Source organism: Miniopterus natalensis, chromosome 2 (assembly GCF_054644295.1).
Source record: "Miniopterus natalensis isolate mMinNat1 chromosome 2, mMinNat1.hap1, whole genome shotgun sequence".
In the NCBI taxonomy this organism is placed as follows: Eukaryota; Metazoa; Chordata; class Mammalia; order Chiroptera; family Miniopteridae; genus Miniopterus; species Miniopterus natalensis.
In genome coordinates this window covers 183,794,357-183,820,573 of record NC_142082.1, presented here as the reverse complement: position 1 = coordinate 183,820,573, position 26,217 = coordinate 183,794,357, and the positions used below count along the sequence as shown (strand labels likewise).

The following is a 26,217-nucleotide window of genomic DNA, read 5'->3' as shown; positions in this document are numbered from 1 at the left end:
CTGGGCTCCAATCTGGCCCTGCCAGGTTCTTAGCTATGTGACCTTTGGCCAGTCACTTTCCCCTGTGCTTCAGTTTCCTCCCCTGTGAAAAGGAATTTGGAGTCCCTGTCTGTCAGGGTTCTGGGGAGGACTGAATGCAGTCATGGGGGTAGAGCATCCAGCAGAATGCATGGGCATCTGATCACCAACACGCAGGGAGGTGACTGAGGTGGACTATTTGATGCCTCCATGACCTGGCGGGGGCCAGAGCCTGCCGTCTGCAGCCCTGGGCTGTGTCTCAACTCGGATGCCCTTCTAGCCACAGCACTCTTACCTGTGCAGGAGCACGTGGCTGAGCACTTTCCTTCTTGGCCATGGCAGGTACACCCAGAGCCTCCAGACTAATGGTGGAATCTGTGTGGGTCTTTGTTTCAACAACACTATTTTTACAACAGATTCTTTTTAGACTGATTAATTTAATTTAGAGAACCGGGTAAAACTCCCCCCGCCCCACCTCCAAACACAGATTGTGACTGCATACGGCTCTAACTTGCACATATGGCTGCTGAGAAAAGGCTCCCTCTGCTGCTCTGCTCTTAGCTGAGGGCATACCCTGCCCAACAGACTGTTTGGACTTTTTCCTTCTCAAGACACAACTCTGGCTCTGGAGAAGTCAGATCTTGGTACCAACCAACCTGAACCACACTGGCCACGTGACCTCTCAGAGCCTCAGCTCCCTCCTCCGTAAAATGCTGTAGGAGTTAAGTGCTGATGCCAGTGTCGGGATCACAGAGGCTCGATAAATAGTGGGCTCGATAAATAGCTAAAAACAAATAGCACTGTGAGAGGAAGCCAGGCTTGCAGTGTGAGTAGAGAGCCTCTCATTCCAGTACCGCCACTTGAGTTTATGGTTTGGGGCCAGTTACTGAAACCCTCCAAGCTTCAGTCCCCTGATTCTGAAATGGATCTAATAGCTGTGTCCGACGGTCACTGTGACAGTTAAATGTGGAGGTGGGTGTGGTCATCCGTGTGTGCAGATGGAGGGTCCCGCACATGTGCTGGACAGTGTCCTGTTGGTGCAGAGGGTGCAGGCTGGTAGCCCTCAGTCCTTAGCCAGCCCACATACTTGCTCTATCCCCAGTGTTCGTCATCATCATCACCACAGAATGATTTGTCAACATTTAAAAAATCAAGGCCTGTCATGTAAAAATTGGTATTTCCAGCATTGCTCCTGCTTGGCCATGTCACCCAGCCCCTGATGTTTATGGGGCTTTGGCAGGAGTACAAATGGAGGCTCGTATCCCACATGGCTAATGTGTAAAAGTCCTTACAAAGCTTCAGAAATAGAATACCTTCTATCTATTTGACCTTGACAAGTGTTCCTGTCTCATGACCAGGGAGGCTAGACTGGGATTTAGAATTGTAGGACTCCTCAGAGTTTGTGCCAGAAAGTGGAGGTGTGCCCGTGCCTGCTCCTGCCCCCTTCTTTTCACCCTGGCTCCATCCCACACCCTGGGAGCCTGGGACATACCATCCGAACACTCAAGCTCTGGCTCTTTACCCCCAAACCACCTTCCCCTTTTGCTACTGCTTGGTCCTAAGTGTCATCTGTCCCTCAGAGAACAAATAGGCATGGGGCCATTTGGACAAGGAATTGTAGGGTCTCAGGTACCCAGAACGTGGTCTAGAAGGGTGGGCATGGGTTCCAGGTTCACATGACCCTCTGTGGACTTCTGACTCTGCAGGGAGGGCTGCAGCCACAGGAGGGGCAGGGGGGACCCCCAGAGCACGGGCCCCAGGACAGGGGCACACTCAGTCTCAGTGCGGTGCTGGTGGCTACAGGCAGGAACTGTGTCCATTTGGGTGGGGGTGTCCTCTCCTGTTTGCTACAATCCCCACTGCTCCCTGTTGCTCACAGCCAGTCCGCGTTGGTTTCTTAACTGCCTGCCTGATCTTGGTAGTCACTTTGTTCGTGCTGCCTGAGGAAGCTTCCAGGACAAAACCTGCCCCCGAGGGGTGTTGGGGGCTGCGAGAGGCTAAGAGTTGTTGGAAGGCCCTGGCTGCCTATGCAGTCCTGACCGTCTCTGGTGAATAGCCCCACCCACAACCCCTCACCTATCGGGGACAGTTGGGCCACTCTGCACCTCCTGTTGTTCTGTCTCCAGAAGGCTGGGTCAAGGGTCTTGTCCTTGTCCGGGCGTAACGTTCCTCCTTCCACCACCCCTGGATTCCTGAGGGATGAGAGCTGGATGATCGCGAGGTCGAGGAGCACCCGTGTCAAGTAGGAGAAATGAGGCAGGCGGCTTAAGGGTTATTTTCTTGCCGGAATTTTCACAGTTGAACCTTTTCTTTTCTTTTGAGCAAAAGAGGTTATTTTCTCTTGGAGATGGCTTGCCCAGGACTGTGTCCTGGAGGGTGGCCAAATCTGTCCTCCGGGGAATAAAACCCTCTCTCTGTTTGACATCTTTATTGAGGAATTTCTCAAATATAACAGAAAATGACACCAGTGGGAATTCAATCCACGCTGAGATCCTTGCTCCACCCCAAATGGCTGCTTTTAGCATTGTAATTACTGAAATAGCAGTAGTTCTGTTTGAAAAATAGTATTTCAAACTCCGTGCAGTTGGACATAAGAGCAATATTGAGGCTAATAGACTTGGATTTTTTCATCCTAAATTAAAACCAGCAGTGGGTAATTTCTTCCCGCCCCATGAAGCAAGGCTCCCTCTTCTCTGCAGCCATCAGTTCACGTAGCCAGATGTTTTCTTCGGCTCCAGGCTTTACCTTGACTCACTGAAGAACATGTTCCTCAGGCTGCTCACAGTCTGAATTTGGGACTTGGCTTCTCAGCACTTTTTCCCTGATGAAGAGAAGCCAGGTTCAGCAGAAAACTTGTTTTATTAACCAGATCTACTTTCCCGTTAACACTGCCTGGCCCTGTATGGGGTAGGCCATTTCATGTGAGATGAGGAACTTTGGTTGAATCTCTGCTGTGTGCCCGGAGTGACACAGGGTGTTGTGCCCCTGTTCTCACAGGCCTCACAGCATCCACAGGCAGGAGCCATTAGTATTCTTCCTTAGAGATGAGGAGAGCAAAGCTCAGAGAGGGGAAGGAAACTAGGTAAAGTCACACAGCCAGCAGTGGTGGAGCTGGGATCAGAGCCCAGGTCTGTGCATTTGCCAGGCCAAGGCTGTAAGCTACTGCCCATCCCCTGCCCCATGGTGCCTGGAGCAGCACCAGCTCTGGGAGCTGGCCAGGCTCAGGGAGGGACTTCCTTCTGTGGGGTGTTAGCTGTGTGTCCCCTGTGAGTCTGGGGGTCACTGAGGGCTTCCAGAAATCCCAGTATCTGTCAAGCCAGGCTGGTGAGAGGGATGCTAAGGGACAAGAGAGTTCACCCCAGGATGGGCACCTCCTCCCCAAAGCTATACTGCTCCCCCAGGCCAAAGCAGGAGCTTTCTGCCTGTGTAGGAGTCTTGTTCCATCCCTAAGCTTCCTTCAGGACATTGTCGTAACCCCAGTGGCCGTGCAGAGAGCTTTGTTCTTCCAACCCTCTCTCATGGCTCCCATTACTTTCACAGTAGCACCCAGTTCATCTGAGCAAGGGTGTGCCCTCTGGCTCAGCCTTCCAGAAACCCGTAGAGCCCTTCTACTCATCCCTGCTGTTTACAGCTGCTCTGCTGTGGCCCCTCCCCCAGCGGGGACCTGGTGCGCTCCTATTTACCTGTCCTTTGAGACACAGCCCATAGGGCCCTTTGCTCCAGCCTATGACTGTGTTGAGTGCACCTCTGCTGTGGCTCTGTGCTGGGGTCCTCTCTTCCCCTGGAAGCAGAAGTTGTCTTATTTATTTCTTCTTCCTCCTTGGGACCTGGCATGTTGTAGGCTTCTAGTAAATATTTGTGTAATGACTGAAGGAATAAATGGATTTGTAAAAGTGCCTTGTAACCTGGGTCTTAGGCTCAGCAGACCTCCATGCTGGGCCCATGGCAAAGATGAAGGTGATTAGAGGGGTGTCTGTTGCAGGAGGCCCAGGTTTGTGAAAAAGACGGAAATGTTCATGGCTCCAGTGACAGGCAGAGGGGGCTGTATTAGCAGTGACACCAAAGCCTCCACCTAGGATTCATCCATTCCTTTATCGCAGAAAACCACTCTGAGCACCTGCCATGTGCCTGACGCAGTTTCTCCTGCTGGATTCAGCAAGTGGTATACAAAGGCAGCCCCTCCCCATACAGGAGCTTCTGTAGTGGGGTGGGGAGACAGTAAAGTCAGCAGAACTCAGTAAAGTGAGTTCAAGTTCAGTCAGGTCAACTCCAGTGGAAAGTAAGAGAGCAGAACGCTGTGATAGAAAGTGGTGGGAGAAGGGTGGTTGGACAGGGCAGTATCTAATACTATTGCTACATAAAACACCCACCCTGGGTGCCACAATCCATCTGCTGTGGATTCCATGGCTCAGCAGGGCCGGCTTGTCTCTGTCCCATGGTATCTGGGCCTCCGCCAAGAGGATGTGAACGCTGGAGGACCTGACGCGGGGCTGAAATCATCTGAGGCTTCTCTGCTGATGTCTGGTGGCTGATGTTGGCTGTTGGCTGGAGCACTTGTGGCAGCCTCTCCTGTGGTCTTTCCACATGGTTTGGTGTGGGCTTCCTTGAGCATGGCAGCTGGGTTCCAAGAGAACAAGACAGTGCACAGAAGTTCTGCAGTCCAGCCTCAGAAGTCACTTCCCCACACTGCAATCTGGGCAGTTACAGAGGTCTGCCCCATTCAAGGGAAGGGACCATGGTAAGGGGGCCTCTGTGAGGAGGGAGAAGCCACCATTTGAAAATCGAGGGAAGATCCTCGCTCCAGATGGAAGGGGGAGGACAGGTGCAGGATGGGGGCAAGCTAGATGAGCTTGGGAACAGGTCAGCATGCCTGGAGGGACGGGTGAGGGAGAGGGACTGGCGACGAGATGAGGAGTAGGCACTGTAGGGTTCTGCAGGTCCTTATATGCCCAGAAAGGTTGTTGGGCTTTATTCTGAATTAGCTGGGAAGCCATGGGACATTTTAACCAGGGACTGACACAGGTTTGTTGACATTTTAATTAAAAGGGATTTGCTTTTTGATTGCTGGGTAGAGAATGTGTTACAGGGAGTGAGAGAGACTGTTGTGGTGGCCTGGTCAGAGATGTCAGTGGCTCAGGCGAGGGTGAGGGTGGAGACGAGAAGTGGTTGAGTTCAGAGTGATTTGAAAACAGCACTAGCAGGCACTCGTGAATTAGATGAGTAAGAGGTCAGGGAAGAGGACTCTGTTTGCCTGCAGTGCCTGCATGGCTGTGCTGTTGGGGCCGAGACAGGGATACTGGGTGAGGACAGTTTAGAGTGAGAAGAGGGGTAGACTCAGGAGTCTGTTAGGCCAAGGCCAGTGTGAGATGATCAGTAGCCCTCCAGGTGGAAATGGTGCTCCAGGTCAGAAGTCTGTGGGGCAGTCAGGTCTGGTGAGGGTGAGGGTGAGGGTGAGGGTGGGGGTGGAATGTGAGAGTCTAGGGCTTCTAGGTGGCAATGAAAGCCAGAGATCCTGACACTCATTCATTTCAAAAGGATTGTATGAGCACCTGCCCCAGGCCAAGTCCTGGGCTGGGAGCCCGAGATTAGGAGATGGATGACATGTTCCCAGTCCTGAAGAAGTGTAGGAATTGGTGTGCCCAGTTTGCATCCTGAATCCATCACTTACTTACCGTGTGGCCTGGAGTAAGCAAATCCCCTTCTCTCGGCCCCAGGATCCTCATCTGGGCCTCAGGATCCTCGTGTCGTGTGGGGTAAATAGTAGTGACAGGGATGAGTCAGAGACCAAATAAGGTAAGCTTCGTAAAGCACAGACTGCATTGCCTGGTGTGTCACCAGAGCTCAAGAGATGTGAATTACCTAATTATCACTTATTGCTAGTATGCAGAGTCGGAACACTTTTTAAAGAAAACGGATGAATTTCGTGAGCTGGCAAAGATGCAGGGGACAAGCCTGGGCCCTGGCTGTGTGTGAGGCACCTCGGGAGGCTCAGGTTCCACACGGAGCTCCTGCCACCAGTTACTGCTCACCCCCTCCCAGGTCAGAAAGCTCCCCATTCTATTGGTTTTCGTGCTCTTTCATTGACACTGGGGTCACCTTCCAATCCCAGGTCAACCACACACCCATTTGTGACCTTGGACGCACATTGCCTCTTTCTCAGTCTTTGTGTTCTGTAAAATGAGTGTGATTCCCATCATCTGTTAGGACCAGAGGAGGAAGCAGATGAGCCAGGTGGCCCAGAGGCTGACTGGGAGGGAGAAGAAGAGGGGAGGATTGGGAGACTCCGCCCGGCCCCAGGAGCCCAGCTGCACGTGTGGGAAGCAGTCACCGTGAACGCTCCTGCTCACACGTTCCCTGGCATAGCAATCACAGCCCTCCCTGCGCCTGCGGGGCCGGGCCTGGCAGGATGAAAGGGCCCCGCCGTCCCGGCCCTTTTGAAGGCGTCCTCTCATCCTGGAGGACAGCTGGAGACAATGTGCTGCTCCTGAACCCGTGATGAAGGCTCGAGTTGCCTATTTATTTGTCTTTATACTTCAACAGCTCAAATGCGTTTCTTGCTAGGAAAAAAAATACTGACCATTTTAATGTCAAACTAAACAACTTCGGACAGTCATATAGTTACTGCATAAACACCAATGTTTTTAAGGTAAACTAGAGCGGTTTCTTCCTGTCCTCTTTATTCCCGCCCCCTCCCTTTTCCTCCATCTTGGCGCACGTTCAGGTGATCTAAACACGGTTGATTTGCTGTCAGAGGACAAGTCGGATTCAGGCCGCTCGCCTCCGGCTTCTAACAGCTGTGATCTGATGGAAATTCTTTGGCCTGAGAAAAAGAAACACTGGGTGCTGTGTTCATCTTCATAAACATGCTTCCTTCTCTCCAAGGCACTGCAAAACTAGGGAGCACATGGAGCAGGGTGTAGGGAGGCGGGTTGACAGAGGCTCGGGTGTGTCTCAGAGGTGGCAGGGTCTTCCACAGCCTCCTGCTTGTGGCCAGCTCAGGGTTGGGGGTGGGCAGGGCAGAGCAGCAGGGGGCATCTTATGCAGGGGCCAAGTGGGTGCTTTGTGAAAGGGCAGTGGGCCAGGCGTTTAGACTTGCTTGGGACCTTGGAAAATTCCCTGCCTCTTTGTGCCTCAGTTTCCCTGTCATATGTGAAATAAAGGGATGGGGTTGGACCAGTGGTTTTGCGATTGCATGGAGTTTTGTTTACAACAGCAGAATCCTTTATTTCAAGGAGAATCATGGGAAGTCGTGCTGCTCTGGCTAAAATGGGAGGCAAGTCTGGCAGGGATAAGAGCCCTGCTCTCCATGGAACTGGCTCCCACCCCGTGAGGTCCCTGGGGTGCCAAGACCACTGTTTGGAATCCCCTTCCCCTCTAGCATCTTGTGATTCGATGACTTGGCAGCAGGTCACATCCTCAGCGCCAGTGGCCCAGCTCTTGGTCATGTCCTCCCAGTCCCTGCCAGGTGCAGTCCCTTTCTGCCTCTCTTTGTCTCTCAGAACTGTAATCTCCAACGTGTTTCCCTAAACATACCACCCTTTCTTGCTGGGGAGTGTCCTTGCACCTGCTGTTCCTTCTGCCCGAATTGCCCTTCCCCATGCTCTTCAACAGCACTTTGTTTGGCTGGCCCTACTTGTCCCTCAGGACTGAGCTCAGGCCTCAGCCCCTTCAGAAAGCCTCCCTGAAGTACACACCTTTCCTCTGGGCACCCACAGCCCCTGGGCTGCCATCTAACTCAGCACTGAGCTCCCCTCCTTGTCACTGGCCATGTGGGGGTGGGTGTCCCCCAATACCTGGGGAACTCCTGGAGGGCCGAGCCCCAGAGTGACTTAGCTCTCTGTCTCCAGGCCCAGCATAGGCTCATTTGTGTGGTGGAGGGATGGATAATAGGCCAGGAAGGGGGCAGAATGATTCTGACCATCCAGAGGAGCGTGACTTGCTGGTGGTGAGTGCACAAGTCCTCCACGGGGGCCGGGGGCCAGGCGTCAACTCTGGGGAAGTGTCCTAGCTGCCTGCGTGATTGTCGCCCCTGTGGTGCAGTGAGGCTGGGGGCTCCCTGTCTTCATCTCCGTCCAGTCTCTTCTAGATGAAAGGAGAGTGAGGACTTAGGAGGCAGACACACGGAGCCTGGCTCCCAACTTCCTTCCTGGCAGTGGTTTGGGGCCAGCTCTCTGCTCTTACTTTTCTTCCCCAGAAGGGAGGCTCAGTGGTGTCCCTGGGAGGGGGCAGTTGAGAGTACAGTGAGGTGGTCTATGTGACAGCACAGTCACCCACGGGCTTGGGTGTCAGGAGCACTCGCAGCTGGGGCCCTTCAGGCTCTCACCCTGGGCCACCCCCGGTGAGGCCTGCCTTCCCATTGGTAGGGCCAGGCTGAAATGTGTTGTCACTCCCCCTGGTGCCAACCCACCTTTGAATAGAGCAGGTCTTGATTTGGTGGTTGGGGAAGAGGGCCTCCTCTGTCCCAGGGCAGAGAATGCCATGTCCATAAACAGCAGAGACACACACTGGGTGCAGAGACCAGGCCAGGCCAGGCCAGCAGACACTCCTTCTTCTTTCTTGTTTGTAGTCCGTGTGCCAAGAGCTTGGTCAGAACGCTGAGAAGTAAACAAAAAATAAGTGTCTTGTGAAGGCTCTTTAAAAATATTCTACCACCAGAACATCTCCCTCAACCAGAACCAAGCTGTGTGCCTAAAAGGGGCCTTATGGACAAATAAGGGTGACCAGAGTCTCCAGTGCGGCACGCCCTCTGCCAACAAGCCGCTTATTTTGGAGTAGCCCAGGCCCTGGATGGCATTTGGGGTCACCCTGGACACTGGCTGGGCCTGGTTGTATCCGGACAAGTGCTGCAGTGACCCTCCTCCCAGCACCAGCAAGCCCAGCCCCAGCTGTTTATAGTGGCCATTAGCCAGCCCCATGCATTGCCTGCCCCCGGCACCCCTCCCTGTCACCCACTTCGTCCCCACCACATGCTGCTGGAAATAAACCAGCAGGCAGAGATGCTTGTGCCCAGCTGGCATGCCTTGTTTGTGGGAAGTGGGTAGCCATGACAGCTGCCCAGCTGCTTGGTCTGGGGACTTTAGCAACCTCCTAGGTGCCACCTTAATGGTGAGAGAGGACCCCACAGGCCAACTTGCCCTCCTCTGGCTCATCCCCTGGCTGCCTAGGAGTCAGATGCCCGTGGAGTCATTGGGATGAGCCTTGGCAGAGACCCCTCTGGGTGGGATCCTCCTGGGGATCTTCCTGGGGCTCCTCAGCCTGGCAGCTGACCCCTGTGACCTGGGCTCTGCCTGTCACTCCAGCCTTGCCGTCTCTCTGTCTGAATATCAAGCCTGTCCTCTGGCACCATATACCTCTGTGCTTCCCCCTTGCCTGGGGAACCATCTGTCCCCCCTTGTCTGTCCCCAGGGCTCTAGTTTGTCCTTCTGCACCTTTTCCCTGGCCCTCCTGGGCAGGATAACTTGCTGCCCACCTAGCACTTGGACCAACCAGAGCCAGTGCTCATCACGCAGAGTTGAAAAGGTCTGTTTACTTACCTATCTTCCACATGTGATGATTACACAGAAACACTCAAGAAAATCAATAGAAAAGACAAAAATAGTTCCCTCTCAGCTCGCCAGCCCAGCAGCCAGAGTCTTGTGCCCAGCGTCTTCTGTGTGCAGACCCGACTTGACAGTGGTGACCAAGCGTTGGTGTTTGTGGGCTGCTGTCAGAGCCTTTCTCACTGCTGATGCATAACCGGGCAGTGGAGATGTGGGACCTGATCAAAGGCCAGGAAGCAGGAGCCAGGCAGTCTGTGGGTGCCGAGTGAGACCTGCTGCTGTGGCTGGCTGTCTGGAATAGCAGAGATGCCTCAGAGAAAGAATTTGAAACCTCTGGGTCAGCAAATGCCCCCTGGTGCCCAACGTCTGCCGAGTCAAGGGGTCCTGAGATTATTTCGACATGACTCCCACCCTTAAGAAGCTCTAGGATTTGTGCAGAAATACTCCTCTCAACATGGCATACTTGATGTAATTAACACACACCGAGTATTCAGGGCAGGGGCTGCTTGCCCTGTCAGGAACGAGTGGAAGGTCACCAGGGGGGGTGGAGACGGGGTGAGGGGAAGAGGGAACAGCAGGTGCAAAGCCTAGAAGTGGGGAAGGCTCAGCCAGGTAGGAGAGTAGGCTCAGGAGTAGACAGTGGTCTCTGTCAGCAGAGCCAAACATGCTAAATGCTCTCCAGATCTTAGACCTGGAGATTTAAACTTGCAAATGTAGGAATGTCAGGAGATCACCTTTGGCTGCATATTGGGCATGTCACAGACTCAAGCCTGACTCCCAACACCTCCTTCAACAAATTCTAGGGCCCCACCTGTTGTTCCAGCCTCACCACACACGCACACGCACACGCACACACACACACACACACACCCTCACGCATGCACGCACACCCCCACCACCAAATACCTTTCCCTGTGCTGATCCTCACATGGCTTAGAGAGAGGCTGCCCTGCTTCCCAGCATGGCCTCCAATCCCTGTCACAGGGCCCACTCTTCTTTTCCTGCAGACCTCTGACCCCAGGCAGCAGTCACCTCTGTTGGTCTCACCACCTCTCTCCTGGACGGGTAGCTCCCTCAGAGCCAGCCCTGACTGAGTGCAGGGCCCTGCATCCTTGTTGAGGGAGTGATGGGTGAATGAATGAATGAATGAATGCATGAATGAATGAATGAATGAACAAATGGCTACTCATAGACTTTCTGGGGGGAGGTGTGGGCATTAGCAAGCTGCTTTCAGGTGAGGCCACTGCTCACACAAGCACATTCTTGGGGAGGGGGAGTCAGCAGATTGAGAGGGTCCAGGGGGGAGTGATGTGAAGTGAAAAGCTCATGGCCTTTGACCCAGGAATCCATCTGAAGGAATAATTCCTAGAATGGAAAGGTTTGTGGCTGCCCTGTGTGCCTCCCAGGGAGAGTATTCGCAGAACGAAGTAGAGACAAGTGCAGGGGGGATAGGGTGGGGCTCACCAGCCGGCTGGACAAGCAGCAGGTGAGGAGGTGTCAAAGGGAGCCCCGCACAGACCAGGCACTACCTCAGCTTACAGAGAGGAAGGGTGGGCAGGCCAGCCGCGGAGTGGCTCGTTACCCAGGAGAACCAGCGCGTGGAAAGAGACAGAAACAAAGTAGAATCTCATGACTGGTTGTGGCTAGAGTGTCACACTACTGATCCTCTTTTTTTTGTTTTTTGGGGGTTTTTTACTGTTTTTCAAGTTTTCTTGTAAATTCTGATTTTTAAATAATAAAAGAGTTGTATTGGACAAGTGATGGGGAGCCATGCTAGGTTCTTGAGAGGCATGTAGAGGCGTGGTGGTCTTTCCAGTGCTTCAGCCAAGCTGTGTCCCCCTTTCCACAGAGCTCCCTGCTGCCCACACTCGGCCTCCACCTCTGCCCTCTCACAGCCCCTCTGTCTGCTGCTTTTTTAAGTCTATAGACTCTGTTAGCACAAAATCATGAGCCACCCAGTGCGTGTTAAGGAGGGACCGCTGCGTGGGGGAAGGAACAAGCCAGCTCACAGCAGGCCCAGCTAAGGAGCCATCCCAGGACGGCAGGAGGCCACAGGCCCGGGGTGTGCTGGGGGCCCTCACGCCCACAGAGAACTCCCAGGTGGGATTGGTGACATGCTGACAGTGCTAGTGGAAGAGAAGGTCCCTACCAAGCACTCACAGTAGCCTGGCAAGTGGAAAGGCCAGTTTTTACGCTCAGCAGTTTAGAAGGTGGAAGGAAATGCTGGATTTAATCGGGAAGAATAATGCCCAAAGGTTCCAAATCCCAGGCAGTGCTCCCCTCTGCGAGGCTGGGAGTGAGTCACTTGACCTGGCTGGAGTCAGGCGCAGGGGACTGGCTGGAGGACCCATGCCAGCTGGGCGGCATGGGGGGCTCTTGGGCCCTCGGGGCGGTGGGGGGGGGGGGGCTCAGTGGAGTTTTTCCCAAGGCAGTGGGTTGCCCTGCCCGCCACACCCACAGGCCCCTGGAGGTAATCACATCCAGCTGGGCCTGTTTTATTTCTGAGGATGTCCATTAAGAATCCTGTCAGAGTACTTCCCTTTCTTTTCTTAGAGTTTCTCGCTTTGGTTCCATGATTTGTTTGTTTGGTTTTCCTCCCTCCCCTCTTTCCAGTCCTCCATTCTTATCCTCATCAAAAGAAATTTGTAAAAACCTCAGTGCCTCCCACAGACATCCAACCAGGATCCCGTTCACAGCTGTGCTGTCAGAGGCCCGAGGGTGAGGGCATGAAAGCGGCCGGTTCCCATCCGGGCACTGTCACTCTCCCATTGGTGACCGAGGGCAGGCCGCTCCCACACGGAGCTCCCGGTGGTAGCACTACCCCCAGCCTAGCACTCCCCAGAGCAAGTGGTTGGGGAAGGAAAAGAGGCAGCACGTGCAGAGCCTGAGAGGGCAGGGCTTGCCCCTCCCGCGTGGCTCTGGCCAGTTCTGCGCCAACGTGAAGCACTGATGGGCTGGGGCCCCCCCGAGAAGGGGTCACTGGTGGAGAACAGACCAGAACCAGCAGCAGGGAGGCGTTCCAGGAGCTGAAGCCACTGCGCTGGAGACGGCAGGGCTGAGGCAAGAGTTTCCCTTCAGCTGCGGCTTGTAGTCACTTTTCCCCCAGGCATGCACACCTGGTTCCCTGCGCACTGCAGTGGCCATGTTGTCAGTTGCTGACTTTTTTCAGTCGTATGTGTGCAGCCCTGTGCTAAGTACTTCGCCTCCACTACTTTTTTCACTTCTCAAAACAACGTTAGCCACTATTATCTCTGTTTTATAGAGAAGGAAACCAAGGCCCAGAATGGATGAGCAACCTGCCCAAGGTCACACAGCAAGTACTCAGTGACTCTTGGACCCTGGTTGCTGTGACTTGAGGGGTAGGTAGCAGTCACAGGGAAACCTCGTGCAGATTAGTGTAAGGAGGAGCAGTCAGCAGTTGGAGCCAGGCAGCCAACTCCGGTCCTCAGAGATGTTCTGTGCTGCTCAGCCATCGCTGAGGGACCAAATGGCAGCAGCTGAGATTGAAGGTGGGGCCTGGATGAGGGATGCGGTGACCAGACCCTGAAGGCCAGCAGGCTTCAACTGAGCATTCGCCTTCCAGGACTGGCTCCTTAGGTATGAATGTGAGCAGTGGGTTTGCCATTTCTGGAAAGCCAGCCCACCATTCATGTACTTCATCCTAGCCTTGAGCTTGGACTCAGCCCCAGCCCGGGAGGCTCAGTGTCAGATCAGGGCTACAGTGGGGGACCCTGTGTCTTCTGTACATAGCCAACGTGGTAGGGAATCAGGAGCCCCAGAGCAGGTCTAGCTGATTACCAGACCAGGAAGTAGACCAGTCCCAGGAGACCCCAGCCATACCTCCGGCCTGCCTGTGCCAGTACCTCTGACAGCTCAGGGAGTGTCCTGGCTCTGGCAGAACCCAAGCCCCAGAGCTTTAAGACCCATGTGTATTTTACCCGAAATCTAATCCATCTGGTTCTCATTTATTTACACTTAACTCATCAAATGCAATTTTGCAAGAGGCGCTCAATAGCCAAGAGGCTTTTCTGCCTAAGCCTCTCTCTGAAAGGAGCCGGGGGAGGGCTGGGCCTCAGCCCTCAGGGACCAGGAGGCAGCTCTCAGGGTTGGAGGTTGAGTTTGGTTCCTAGGATGGCCCAGTGCCTATGCCTCCGCTCCTGGGCCCTCGGTGGGAGCTGGGATTCCAGAGTCAGGCACAGAGCCTGACACACAGTAGGCTCTTGGTGGCCAGGAAAACATGGGTGGGATCTGGGCAGAACACAGGGTCTCTGTTTCAAATCGTGAAAGGTCCGTGGGAAACACAAAGCAACTGAAGCTGGATCCAGAAGTAATTTTTAGTTATTATAAATAACTGCAAACCTGGATTCTGGGCCCAAACTAGGACCAATAGCCAGCTATTAATAAAAACAAACACCAGCACCTTGGGCCAGAAAGCAAACCTCATGGGCAAACCACAGCCCGGCCCTCAGGCCTTTCGGAAGCAGGTCAGCCTGCAGCCCATTGGTGTTGGCTCTGGAAACACTCCTTGCTGGAAAACAACCCTCCCTGACACAACCCTGCAGTGCCTGGCAGGGATGGAGATGGCGAGTGTCTTTGAGTGGTGGGCACACTGAGCAGAGATGGGCTGTTGCGGGGCCCTGCGAGGATGGTGGGGAACCCTGACCCCAGAACCCCTTTTGGACTTGATGTTTGGTGCCAAGGCACTGTGTCCTGTTCTGACCAGAGTTGTCACAGTGGCCACTGGGATTGGGAGGGGGAGAGGCTGGATGCTGGGATCCGGGAGAAGCATGTGGGCTATGGCTGTAGAGAGAGGCCTCAGCCCAGGCCAGCGCTGTGCCAAGGGAATGGAGGTGAGACAGGTGGTATGACTGTGAGGAAAAGTCAGTAGCCTTGGTGACTGCTTGGGTGAGGGAGGGATGGAGGGAGGGCCTTTGCAGACAGGACTGTTCTCAGGCCTGGGTGAGAGTAGAGCAGAGCTGAAGTGAGGTCCCTCCCTTGCCCTCCCGCCTTCGCCCTAGTCTCCCTCCCGCCTCCCATCTTCCCTCCACTGTGGCTGAACGAATGAGTGCTCACCGTGCCCCAGGCCCTGGGCCTCGGGCAGGAGCCCACAAGGAGCACAGGCCATCTGTCTTTCATCACAGACCACACTGGAGTGATCTGTTTCTGAGGGTGTCTCCCAGTTACACCAGCCGAGGGCCCCCAGAGTCAGGAACCAGCCGCAGTTCAGCTTCCTCTTCCTTCCCAGCACCCTTGTCTGCCCCCCACCCTCACCATCAATTCTGGTGGCAGAGATGCATTTGTGGGTTAAAGGAGGGAGCACATTCACCCTGGGAGGCTGCAGGCAGGTTCCCTCCAGAGAGTGGCCTGGCTGGTCCAGGCAGCCCATTCAGAGCCCCCATGCAGGACCCATACAGAGGTGGGCCTTTGGGGGGCCTTTCTCCACACTGCATCCTTCAGTTCTTTTGTTGCCAATTAAAAGGGTTTCCTGAGGGGAGCCTCCTAGAGTCTGCCCCAGAACCCTTGGGGCCTCTTCTCCGCTTTGCAGCTAAGTCCCTGTTCCAGGAGCTCCCTGCCTTCTGGGAACACTCAGCTGTGGCCATAAATAAAGATAAAGGACCTTGAGCTCCTGGCAGGGTTCAGAGGCAGAGCACTTTCCTCACCCCACCCCAAGCCCACTCGGAGATCATGGCTCATGGATCGAAACAGGCTTACTCAGGGCCCTCCTTGCACACAGTGGGCAAGCTGCGGAGAGCTTTGAATGAGCCCCCCTGTGTCCCCAGAAGGAACCAGAACCCAAGACCGTGCTGTGTTCCAGTGACTGGTCTTGTGTGATAGTGAGCTTCCTGTCCCTGCCGTGTGCAGGCACATGTGTGCCGTTCAGTTTCTCCTACTGACCGCTGAGCACCCACTCAGCCTTACCCCCTCTGCTGGGTGCAGAATATAAAGGAGACTTAGCCCAGAGCAGAGATAGGGTTTCAAAGCCTGAGTTCCAGGGCAGTGGAAGGAAGTCTTGAACCAAGGTACATCTGGTCTGAGAGCCAGGGACGAGCGAATTCTGCTGGACACCAGGAAGACTTTAGAGAGGAGGGGGCATTTGCACTGGGTTTGGAGACAAGCATGTGTGGGGTTGGGAGGTTTGTAAGCACATGCACCCAGGGGACTTACTTTCACTGCCATGCGTCCTCATTCAGAGATGCTGTTTCATAACCTTGGGCAAGTAAGTATCTTCCTCTCTCTGGGCCTCAGTTTTCTCATCTGAGAATGGAAATGCTAAGAACAGTGCCCCCCAGCGTGTAGCTCTTGCAGATTTATTAAGGTAGCGCCTGAGCGTCCAAGCTGGGGCCTGGCTGGCATAAGGTGCGATGGCTGTGAGTGCTGTTATGAAAGGAGACTGCCAGCCCGCCAGCCAGCCTTGCGCTCGTCTCTGAAGGGCGAGGCTGTGGAGTGGGATTCCCACACAGGCCCGTCCACGCGTGGACAGTGTTCCATTGGAGAGAAGGAAGAGGGCGGTTTGGGGCTTCCTGAGGACAGCAGTTCCTCCTGGGGACAAGGCCAGGGACCGAATTCTGGTCACCTGACTCCCAGGTGTAGGCTCCCTCCTTGCCCTCGGGCACCTCTCATAACAGAATGTGCCAAGTCCTGGGGGGCCAAGGAACAGAGTGTGCTGGGCTTGCCCCCTCAGGAGAGCAAGGAGCTAAGCATTTCCCACAGTGCTGTGCTGGGCCTGGGGAGGGCCTCCGAGTGAACTCAGGCTGTCCTAGGCCAGTGGGCAGCCACTTCATGGACCCAACTGCCCCAGCTGGTCACTCTGCAGACCTCACCCTGGGTCCCATTTGGAGGGCTGGGGACATGGCATGAGGTGTGTTCGGGCCCTCAATCCAGCCCCTAGAGAAGTTGGTAAGGACCGCAGGCCACCCAAAGGGATTCTGCAACTGATTTCCTGCTCACCTTGTGGGAGGAGACTATGTTTGGACCAGAGTGGGAAAAGGGTGCAGGGGGGCACCCCCTCTTCCCTCATGCTAATCTTGGGCTTTATCATTTGGGCAAGAGACACATTCACAGGCCTCGCATTTGTTTCACGTTCTTCATCGTGCGGGCGAGTCGTTGTCCCCTGCTCCTGTGAAGAGCCCTGTTCCGAGACCCAGCCACCCTGCCCGCTCATTGAGGGCTTGTGGATGAGTTACATCAGCTGGCCTTTGGTGCCTAGCTTCAGGCCAGACAGATGGCAGCAAGGAAGCCACTTGTGGGGTTGAAGCAGCATTTCCACACCATGAGTCCCGCATTTGAGGGCCTGTGTCTGTTGTTTGTTTGATCAGTGGAACCTTTACTAGGGCTGGGGAACTGAGGTGCAGAGCAAGGCATCTGAGAGCCATGGGCAGGACAGCAAAGCATGTGATTGCCGGGAGATCTGGACTCAGCTACCTGTGTTCAGATCTGTTATGTGTGTGCCAGCACGTGGGCCGCAGTGCCTCTGTGGGGGGTTACTGAGCAGAGACAGATCTAAGGGTAGGCACACTGGCACACTGTTTATGCCACTTGGCAGGCGGCTCTGGCTTTGCATTGGCATCTGGGGTTCAGTATAGCAGAGGCCAGAGGGATGTGCCCAGAAGCAGGACAGTGGGTTTGAGCCCTGCCTCCGCTCTGAGCAGCTGGGTGACTTCAGCTCTCAGTGCCTCAGTGTCCTCATCTGTCCAGTGGGGTCGCTGATGCAGCCTGTCGCCCTGCGTTGCTGCACAGTCGGGTGAGTTGATGTTTGTGAGGCCCCATTCCTGACACACGCAAACCTCGAGAACAACAGCCAGCTTTGTGCTGTTGTTCATGGGATGACCTGGACACAGCGCCTGGTTAAAGCTGTTCGTGGCGGGGACAGACCCCTAGAGGCAGACACCACTTGGGTGTGGGGGGAGGTGGCCCAGCAAAGGCCACACTGGCACTGGGCCTTTAGGGACCCTCGGTGAGACTTTGTTGAGTGGAGTAAGGTTTTCAGAATAATTTCTCCCCGGCCTTCCCTCAGCAAGAGCCCCTTTACCATTTCAGCGGTAGCTGTGGTGGCTTGTAGAGTTCCGAACTCTGCCTCCCTCCTGGCTGCTACACGGCTGACATTTGAGCTTGCTGGAGAGAAATGACCTGCCTTGCAGTCAGCCTCAAAGGTAGCTGCGGGGTCTCTCGGATGGAGGAAGTGGTCGGTTTTCCCGGAGCCCAAGGAGGACCCAGCTGACACAGTTCAGTGTGCGAGCGGAGACCTCCCCCGTTCAGTGCAGTTCCACGTCCTTTTGATTCCAGGAGTAAAAAATGCCTGTGTTTAAAAGAACTGTGTGTAAAGTTCCATGCCAAAGTGAGTGTGCGTGTGTGAACATGAGCGCACATGTGCTTGTGTGTGCACGTGCGTGTGTGTGAGCCTGTGCACGTGTGTGTGTGTCTTTTGGGGGTTGGGGTATTGAAGCAGCCAGTAGCTCATGCTGCTGTGTGGTTTCGTATATTTGCCTATTAAAATGACAATACAGACATGGCACATTAAGGTTTAAGAAGCCCTTCTTTCATTAAACAAACTGACAGTGTAGGGGGTTATGACTTTGGTAATTGAAACATGCTGTTCTGTTCAGGACCAGAACTCTATAAAGACTCTTTCAGCCAATAGCACCCTTTGTGCCAGCAGCCTCTGGTCAAAAATGAGTGTCGCCCCAAGGTCTGTCTCCCCCGGAGAGTGGGAAAGACTGCTTGGCAGCCTTCCGCCCTGTCTAGGCAGCCAGAGGTCAGGGCCTTTCCAAAACCTCCCCATTCTCTGGGCTTTTGAAATCAATTTGCAAGGCCGAAAGCCTGGGCGGGTGTCTGTGTGTGTGTGTGTGTGTGTGGTAGCTAGTGGCCCTGTTCTCCAGCCCCTTCCTCGCTGCAAGGTCTTGTGCTGCTGGTTGTAAATCTGAGGTGTGATTGAAATGAGGGCATGGTGGAATTTGGTTGGCGTGGCTCTGGGTGTTGGGGGTAGACAGGGTAGGCTGTATAGTCTTCCTGGGGGACGGGGGTGGGAACAGCGATACCAGCAAGAGCCTAGGTTTGGGAGTCAGACCACCAGGTTTGAATCCTGCCTCTGTGGAACCTTGGGCAGGCGGCTTTGCCTCTCCATATTTCAGCTTCCTTATCTATTAAATAGGTTAAAACCTGGATCTGACTGACAGGGTTGCTGCGAAGATTAGGGGAGTTAATATAGGTAAGATGTGGGGCACACACGGAGAGTCATGATAGCTTGCTCTCTGTGGAGTGACTTTGTGGGGTATTGTTGCGGAGTATGTCTGCAGAGTACTGCTGGGGGGGGGGAGTGCCGCCATGGGTTAGCTCGGGGAGCCCCTCTGGGGAGCCCCTTTGTGCAGTTGGGGGGAACTGTTGCTCCTTCACTTCCAGCTCCAGGTGTGATCTCTTATCTCCCCTCTCTTTCTGTTCTGCAGATGTGGACGAGTGTCAGGACAACAATGGTGGCTGCCAGCAGATCTGTGTCAATGCCATGGGCAGCTACGAGTGTCAGTGCCACAGTGGCTTCTTCCTCAGTGACAACCAGCACACCTGCATCCACCGCTCCAACGGTAAGTCCACCATGCTGCCCAGCATGCCCCGCCCCACAGTGATAGGCAAGCAGGAAAACCCCTTCTCCACATCTTGATTGTGGGGCTTTGGGGTCAGGCGGGGCATTTTGGTGGTAGCCTGAGTGGCTGTTTTGTGTGGGACTCCTCCCAGCGCCTTCCCTCCACCTGCTTACCAGGGCTGTTGGTGTTTCTGGTGTTTTTATTTGGAGACAAGGTGGGGCCACACAGAGGCACATATGACCAGAGAAGCTGTTTTCCTTTCTGGACTGGGGACTGGCTGTGACCAGAAAGAGTGGGGCCCTGTTCTCTATGGTCCCCTTCCCTAAGGGGAGCTTGAGGCCTGACCAGGCTGAGTGACCATTTCTCAGTCTCTGTGAGCCTGGCAACATTGAAGACTATCTGTTGTGTGTTCATCCGGTCACCAGCCAGGGGGCCGTCTTCCTGGTCTGGAACCTGCTGCCCCCTAGAGGCCAGGTGGAGTGGCCAGCCAGCCTGAGTCCAGGCAGAGGGACCGAGGAAAACTGCTGGCCAAGCCGACGGCATAAGTAGCCTAGGGACTGCCCAGGCTCAGAAAGAGCCTGGCCCCCCGCCGTTCTCAGCAGGTGAAGGTCCTTGGTGTCTGGACAATGGTGGCCAGAGTTTGGGCCCAAAGCAGCCGGGCTGTGAGGTAGGACAGTGTGGATAGAAGCCAGAACCCAGGTGTTTAGAACAGAGGGACTTCCAGGCAAAGGGAGCGGCGTGGCAAAGGCAGAGGCCTGTGCTTAAGATGATGGCAAGATCTGGAGCCTCCGAGCAGCTGTGCGCTGCACCGAGCGGGCTGAGGGCAGGGGCAGGGCCGGCGTTCCTGTGACCTGGCCATTCTGTGTGGTCAGGGGAGTAGATGTGCGAGCACAGGACAGCCCTGCAGCAGGGCCTGGAGGAGCCTGGTTGGCCTCCCGTGAGGATCCAGAACCTCAGCTTCCTCATCCACAAAACGGATGTGCTGTTGACCCTGCAGAGTCTTTAGAGGGTGGGACAGGATCCTGGGTGTAAAGTGCCCAGCAGAGCTGACAGAGGCTCTGAGGTGGCAATCGGGCCCTGGGCATGGTATTTATTTGAAAACAGTTCTTGAGAAAGAATAAAACAGTTAAAAAGAACAAAACCCAGGGTGATTAGTCAGAACTACTTTATTGGACTCCTTAGAGTTCTTAGTGTTTGTTTAGGCAGTTTCCTCACAGACAGGATGGACCCGCTAATCCCTAGCACTGCCGTGTCCCCGGGACAGAGAGGCCTAGCCTCGTGGTTCCTTGGCCAGTGTTCCCATCATGTTGTCCAGATTTCCCCGCAGCCCACGCGGGCGGCTCAGTTTGCCCCTTATAAAACCTCCCAGCTGTGGGGCTCTGGGGTCAAGCTGCCCCAGATGAGGACCCTGGGCCCAAACCAAGTTTTATAAGAAACAGATTTATGGAGAAGAGAGTGAGTGTTGGAGGTGGGAGGAGAGTCCTGCTTTCATCAAGGAGGGGTTTATAGGGTGACTGCTCTGAGCAGGCTGTAAAGTCCCTGAGGCCAGGGCAGCCTGAGCCCCTTCTTCAGCAAGGTGGTGTGTGCTCTGTGCCTTTGAAGAACGGCTTTCCCACAGCAGGACTCCAGGTGAAGTGAAGGCAGGCACATGATGCGATGGTGGGTGTGTCCTGTCTACTGCACGTCCTGGTTTCGCCTGTAAGCACCATTGTACTAGGGCTGTTACAAAGCAACCTCAGCATCAGCCAGAGAGGTAGGGTGGGTGGGGTGTGATGAGGTGGCTGCTGTGGGGTCTTGCACTGACTCTGAATTGAGGCCTTACAGCAGCCTAGTGAGGCAGAGATATTATAATTCAGAGACAGGTAAGGAAGCCAAAGACTGGTCACATTAGGGAACTGCCCCAGGTCACACCGTAGGATTCCAGCCAGGCTATTAGCTGTGATGCAGTGGTAAGGAAAGAAACAGGGAACAGGGTGGAGAAATAGAAACAGGCAGACGAGAGGGCCTCTTTGAGGACACCACCATGAACTGAAACCAAATGACTGACAAGAGTGGCCACGGGAGAAGTTGGGGGAGCCTGCCAGGCAGAATGTGTGCAAAGGCCCTGAGGTGGGAATGGCCCAGGCTGGTGTGACTAGCAGAATGAAGGGTGGGATGCTGGAGCACAAAGAGCCAAGGGGAGAGGAGCCCAGGATGAGGGGAACTAGGCAGAGACCAGGCCTTGTGAGGCTCCTCGACCAAGGCAGGAGTTTGCATTCCATGCAGATAGCAGCTCTGGGCAGCTGGTTCAGCAAGGGTGGGAAACAATGCTGGAGAGGAGAGGAGAGGAGTCCTAGGGGAACTCGGACACCTCAGGAACTGGGCTGCAAATATATTGTGCAGTGGAGCTTTGAGCCCACATAGCTTACCCCACCCAAGGCCCGTGGGTGGCCAGGCCAGATTTTCACTTGAAGCCAGGGTTCGAGATTTAACCAGAATACAGATTTGGGGGCCTCAACCACACTCTACATTAACCAGCATGTTGGTTAGTCTCTTCCTTCATTAGGATCTTTGTGTGAATAGCCTAATTTTTAAATTTGGGCAATGAATCAATCTAAAAAACAGTAGACTTCCTGGATATCTCAGGAAGGACAAGTGGTGGTATCTCCAGGGTTCCCACAGGCCTCATGGAAGGTCTGAAGAGGATGGATCAAGTACATGGGATGTGGGCTGACAGCTCATCAATGCCTGTGGTGGAGATGGGGTCAAACTGCCTCTCTCCTGAGCTTCTGTCAGCCGTGACAATTGCCCGAAGCTGTTGTGATTGTGTCTCAGCCATCGTAATGATTGTTAGTCTCAAAATCAGGGTGGGTCCAGGGTGCCAAGCCCCAGCTTGTTTTGCACCTAAGTGGCTCTGATCCCCATGGCTTCTGGGAGGGCTGATGAGTCTAGAGCTATTGGGCAATTTAGATTCTTTACGTCGCCTGACTCTTTCTAATGCCCGCACTTCGGAGCCTCCCCTGAGCAAGAGGAGAAGCACGCAGGCTGGTTCTGATTAGAGGTGGCTGGATCCATGAAGGAGGTCAGCCAGGGTCAGTCCAGGCCCCTTGCTGAGCAACAAGGCCACAGGGCTCAGCCCTTCAGAGTGGCCCCACTTCCCAGGCGCCAGCACAAACCCTGGCCTAAAGCATGTGGCTCTGGCCAGGCTGGGGTTGGGAGTTTTAGGTTCTCGGCCGCGCTCCATCTCTACTGCCACGTGGCCTCTGCAATCACTCTTGCCTCTCTGGGGCTCCTTGTCTGTAAATTGGGACCAGTGAGCAGGTATAGGATCCTTTTGGGCAACTGCCTGAAGCAGGCAGGTGCAGTGGCTGCCCAAGGGTAGTGACTCACATGGGCAGCTTTTCCAGAGCTCAAGCTTGATGTGGGGACACAGGCCCTTCCTCTGTCCCAGTGCTGGATGGGAGGAGACCCAGAGCTCCTGGCATCAGTGGCTCGTCTCCCTCTCCTCAGTGCTTCCAGGCACTGGTTCTGGCCCCATCACAGCCTATATTTGCCTCCCGCTCAGCCTCGGGCACAGCAAGCAATACAGTCCCTCCAGCTCACAGCCTGGGACGGCCAGTTCAGGCCAGTCCCAGACATCACTGCCCCTTGTGGTCCTGTGCCCAGGGGGACTCTCCAGTCCCAGAGTGGACGGACCACTGAGGAGCCAGCACCTTCAAACTTTCTCCCTCTAACATGCTTGCTCTTTTCTCTTAAACTTATGTCGTGTCTTTGCACTCTGGTGTGGCGTGGCATGACATGGTGTGGCGTGGCACGGTGTGGCATGCTAGGTGGCCAGCATGGGCCCTGGACAGCAATGTTGAGGGGCTTAGCCAAGCAGCCTGTTCAGGTCAGAACTTGGTTCTGTCTGGGGGCTGGAAGCCTGGGGCCTATGGAGAGGGATCCAGGAAGCCCCTCAGAGCAGGTGGCCTCTGAGGTGGCCAGCTGGTGGAGCGTGGGCGGGCAGTCAGTGGGCAGAGGAGCCAGCGTGGCCTGGGGCTTTGGGGGATTGGGAGGCAGTGGGTGTTGTGTGGGAAGAAGAGTGAGATGCCAGCCAGTCTAGCTGGAACCAGACCTTGGTGAAAGTAATGGTTTGAAGGCAGCTGACCTTGGAAACCAACCTGGAGTAGGGCTCTGAGCAGAGCCAGAAACCTCAGGCAGAGGGGCCGTGACATATGTGGAGCCCACCTCCTCCTTCTGGCCCGAGTTCTGGGGTGGTATCCAGAGCAGGGACGGCCTCAGACACCACCACCCTGCAGCCCCATCTGTCTGAGGGTGATTCTGTGGCTGCCTCCGGGCCATGGACCCTGGTAGGTTGGGTGTCAGTGTTTGCCTGACATCAGGTCTTTTCCATGCACCATGCCACCGTGCTGCAAGGAAGGGTGCTGGGCTCCTCCAGCCCATTTGGTGGGCAGTGCTCAGAAGCCCCACGTTTGTGCCAAGGCACATCCTCCCAGAACTCACAGACTTCAGGGGAGGCAGACATGAAGACAAACGCTGACCGCTGACTGGGCAGCATGTGGAGGATCTGGAAGAGGGGCCATGGGCTGCAGGAGTCAGCAGAGGTGCCAGCATGCTGCTGAGTGCTGGACCTCAGAGTAGAGCGTCTTTCCCCCCTGCACCCAGACTCCCACATGGCACATCACTTGAGTCCGCCACAGCAAGCACCCTTGCCCTCAGGGCTGAGCCCATTGCTCAGTGCCCACCCCACCTCGGGACTGGCTGGGGGGCTCCTTGACACAGGTCACTGGGGAGTTTTTGGACACAAACCCCTGGGGTTGGACAAGAGCAGAGAGCAGTGGTCCCCGCTGCAGGATCTGCCTCCGGGGCCACTGCTCTCTCTGCCCTGTCCCAGCCCTTGTCCTGGGCCCTTCCCCCCACTCTCCTCCAGGCTGGTCCTTGACCTTCCTCCTACTTTCACTTGCCCTTGACCTGCAGACAGACTGGACACCGCCCTGGCCCCTCCCCCATCTCAGCCCCCAGGTGCCCCTGATAGGCCCACCCCCACCCTTCTGCAGCTCACAGGGTTTTTACACCCCTTTTCACCTGGATGTTCACAACTGCCCTGGGAAATATTACAGGTGAGCTGTCATCCCCATCGAAGAAGTGAAAACCTGGCTGGGCCACCCCAAAGGGCAGTACTCAGCATGGGGGACAGGTTTCTGATGACAAAGCCAGTTCTGCTCCAGCCCATCTCCAGACTCAAATGAACAAGCCCATGGACAGAGACCCACAGGCCTCCCAAGCTGCCTGAGCCCTATGTCGACGGGATTCTGCCAGTATGCCTGGCAGGTGGGCTCCCCTTGGCTCCCAGAGTGTGATTCCCTCCTGGTGGATCTGAACCAGGCCTTGTCCTGGGCCCCAGCATGGCTCCTGCAGGGCCAGGGATGTCCCCTGCCCTGTTCCAGGGCTTTCCATCATCAGCTGTAGGTTCTGGGGCCCTCGTGAGTGGGTGTGGCTGGAGACTTTCTGTTTTAAATGGGGTGAACCAGTGTGGCCACGGCCCAGCCTCAGTGCTGCCCCTCTAGTTGCTCCTCAGGGTGGACCTGCCGGGCTAGAGTATGGGGCAGGCTCATGGTGTGCAGGCTTCCCTCATCCTCTGCCTGCTGCAGACCAGGTGGGCGGGAAAATGAACAGCTCTCCCATTGAGCAAGAAGATTCATGTGCTGCGGGAAAAGGCCTGGCCTGCCCCTGTGCGGCCGGAACGGCCCTTGAGGAGGGGACAATAAATCCAGCCCATTATTTTTTACGAGTCTCCCACCCCATAAACAACTCCTTTGGCTGTTGGTGAGCCAGCTTCATGCCCTTCTCCTGGCCTGGCCTCCAGCCAGCATAGCCAGGCAGCCCTGTGGGACCCCAGTCCTTGCTTCAAGAGTTAGCAGTGGGGGTTCCCCGCAAGCTGCAGACCCCTGGGCCTCCCAGCATGGATAGTGCAGGGCAGACAGCGAGCACCAGGCCAAGAGTTAGCTTGCCATGGCCCTGGCTCCCTTCTCGGCCATGTCCTAGGGCTTCAGTTGTTTATCTGTATAATGGGACAAACATTAGTATTCAGTATAGAATTGTTTTTGAGAATCCAAATAAGATGATATGTACACCCTATGTCCCCTGGTGACTGTCAGCTGTCAGTGGGCATCACCATGTGCCAAGTATTGTGCCCAGACTTTGACTCAAATAATCAGATCCTGAAACAACCTTGTGCCACATAGCTGCTATTATCCCCACTTTGCAGGTGAGAAGATGGAGGCTAAGAAGCAGAGAGATTTGTCCATTGTGAGTAAATAGCACATTCAACATCCAAACCTCATCTGTCCGGCTCCTAAAACCAAAGACACTGAATGAGCTAAGGATGGAAGAGCAAGAGCAGGGGTTGCCTCGCAGCCTGGTGCCCCTTGAGGCACAGGGCTCGGCCTCTCACCCTCTGCCTGGGGCCACACCTCACCACTACTGAGTTAGTGTGGCAGCTGCCTCCAGGTCTCCCTGTCCCACCCATCTTCAGACGATGGCCGGAGCCACTGTTCTGGCCCTGTCACTCCCCACTCAGGACTTTCAATGGCTCCTCCACACTGTGCACCTGGTGACACAGCCACAGCACACCCTTGTCTCCCTCGCCAAAAGCACTGCCTTCGGGGCCTTCCACAGGGCAGCTCCTCCCAGGCCCCCGCTGCCTCTGTTCTCTTGTGACCAGGGAGCCGTGTACCTGTGCCATTCCCCAGCCCCCCAATTCCCAAGAACTCATCACCTTTCAAACCCAGCGTGCCGCCACCTCTGTGAAGCCCTCTCTGACTAGGCAGGCCTGCCTTCCTCCCTGGCACACCCACGTGGTTCTGAGGGACTCGGCCCTCTCTCGTGGACACTGCTGTACAAACTCCTGAGAAGGACATAGATGTATTTCTTATATCTAACACAGAGTAGGGAGCAGAGGAGGTGTGCCAAATGGAAGCCAGAAGGGCACTGGATTCATCTGAGGGAGATAATGTCTGAATTGTGTGCGGCGTCGATTTCTCAGAGTACTCTCATATCCCTCATGCTGAGCCGTGTGCGCAGCATGGGAGGACAAGCCCAGGCCC

At 55.1% G+C, this 26,217-nt stretch overlaps 1 protein-coding gene across 2 annotated transcripts in view; it reads left to right on the top strand.

The window, feature by feature from the left end:
- The window catches only part of SCUBE1 (signal peptide, CUB domain and EGF like domain containing 1), a 97,965-nt gene that overhangs the window by 23,120 nt on the left and 48,628 nt on the right, over positions 1–26,217 (top strand). For both annotated transcript variants that reach the window (XM_087814960.1, XM_087814961.1), the window contains exon 4: positions 18,998–19,132. In XM_087814960.1, coding sequence (XP_087671086.1) covers positions 18,998–19,132 — 135 coding nt within the window. The remainder of the gene's footprint in view (positions 1–18,997; positions 19,133–26,217) is intronic.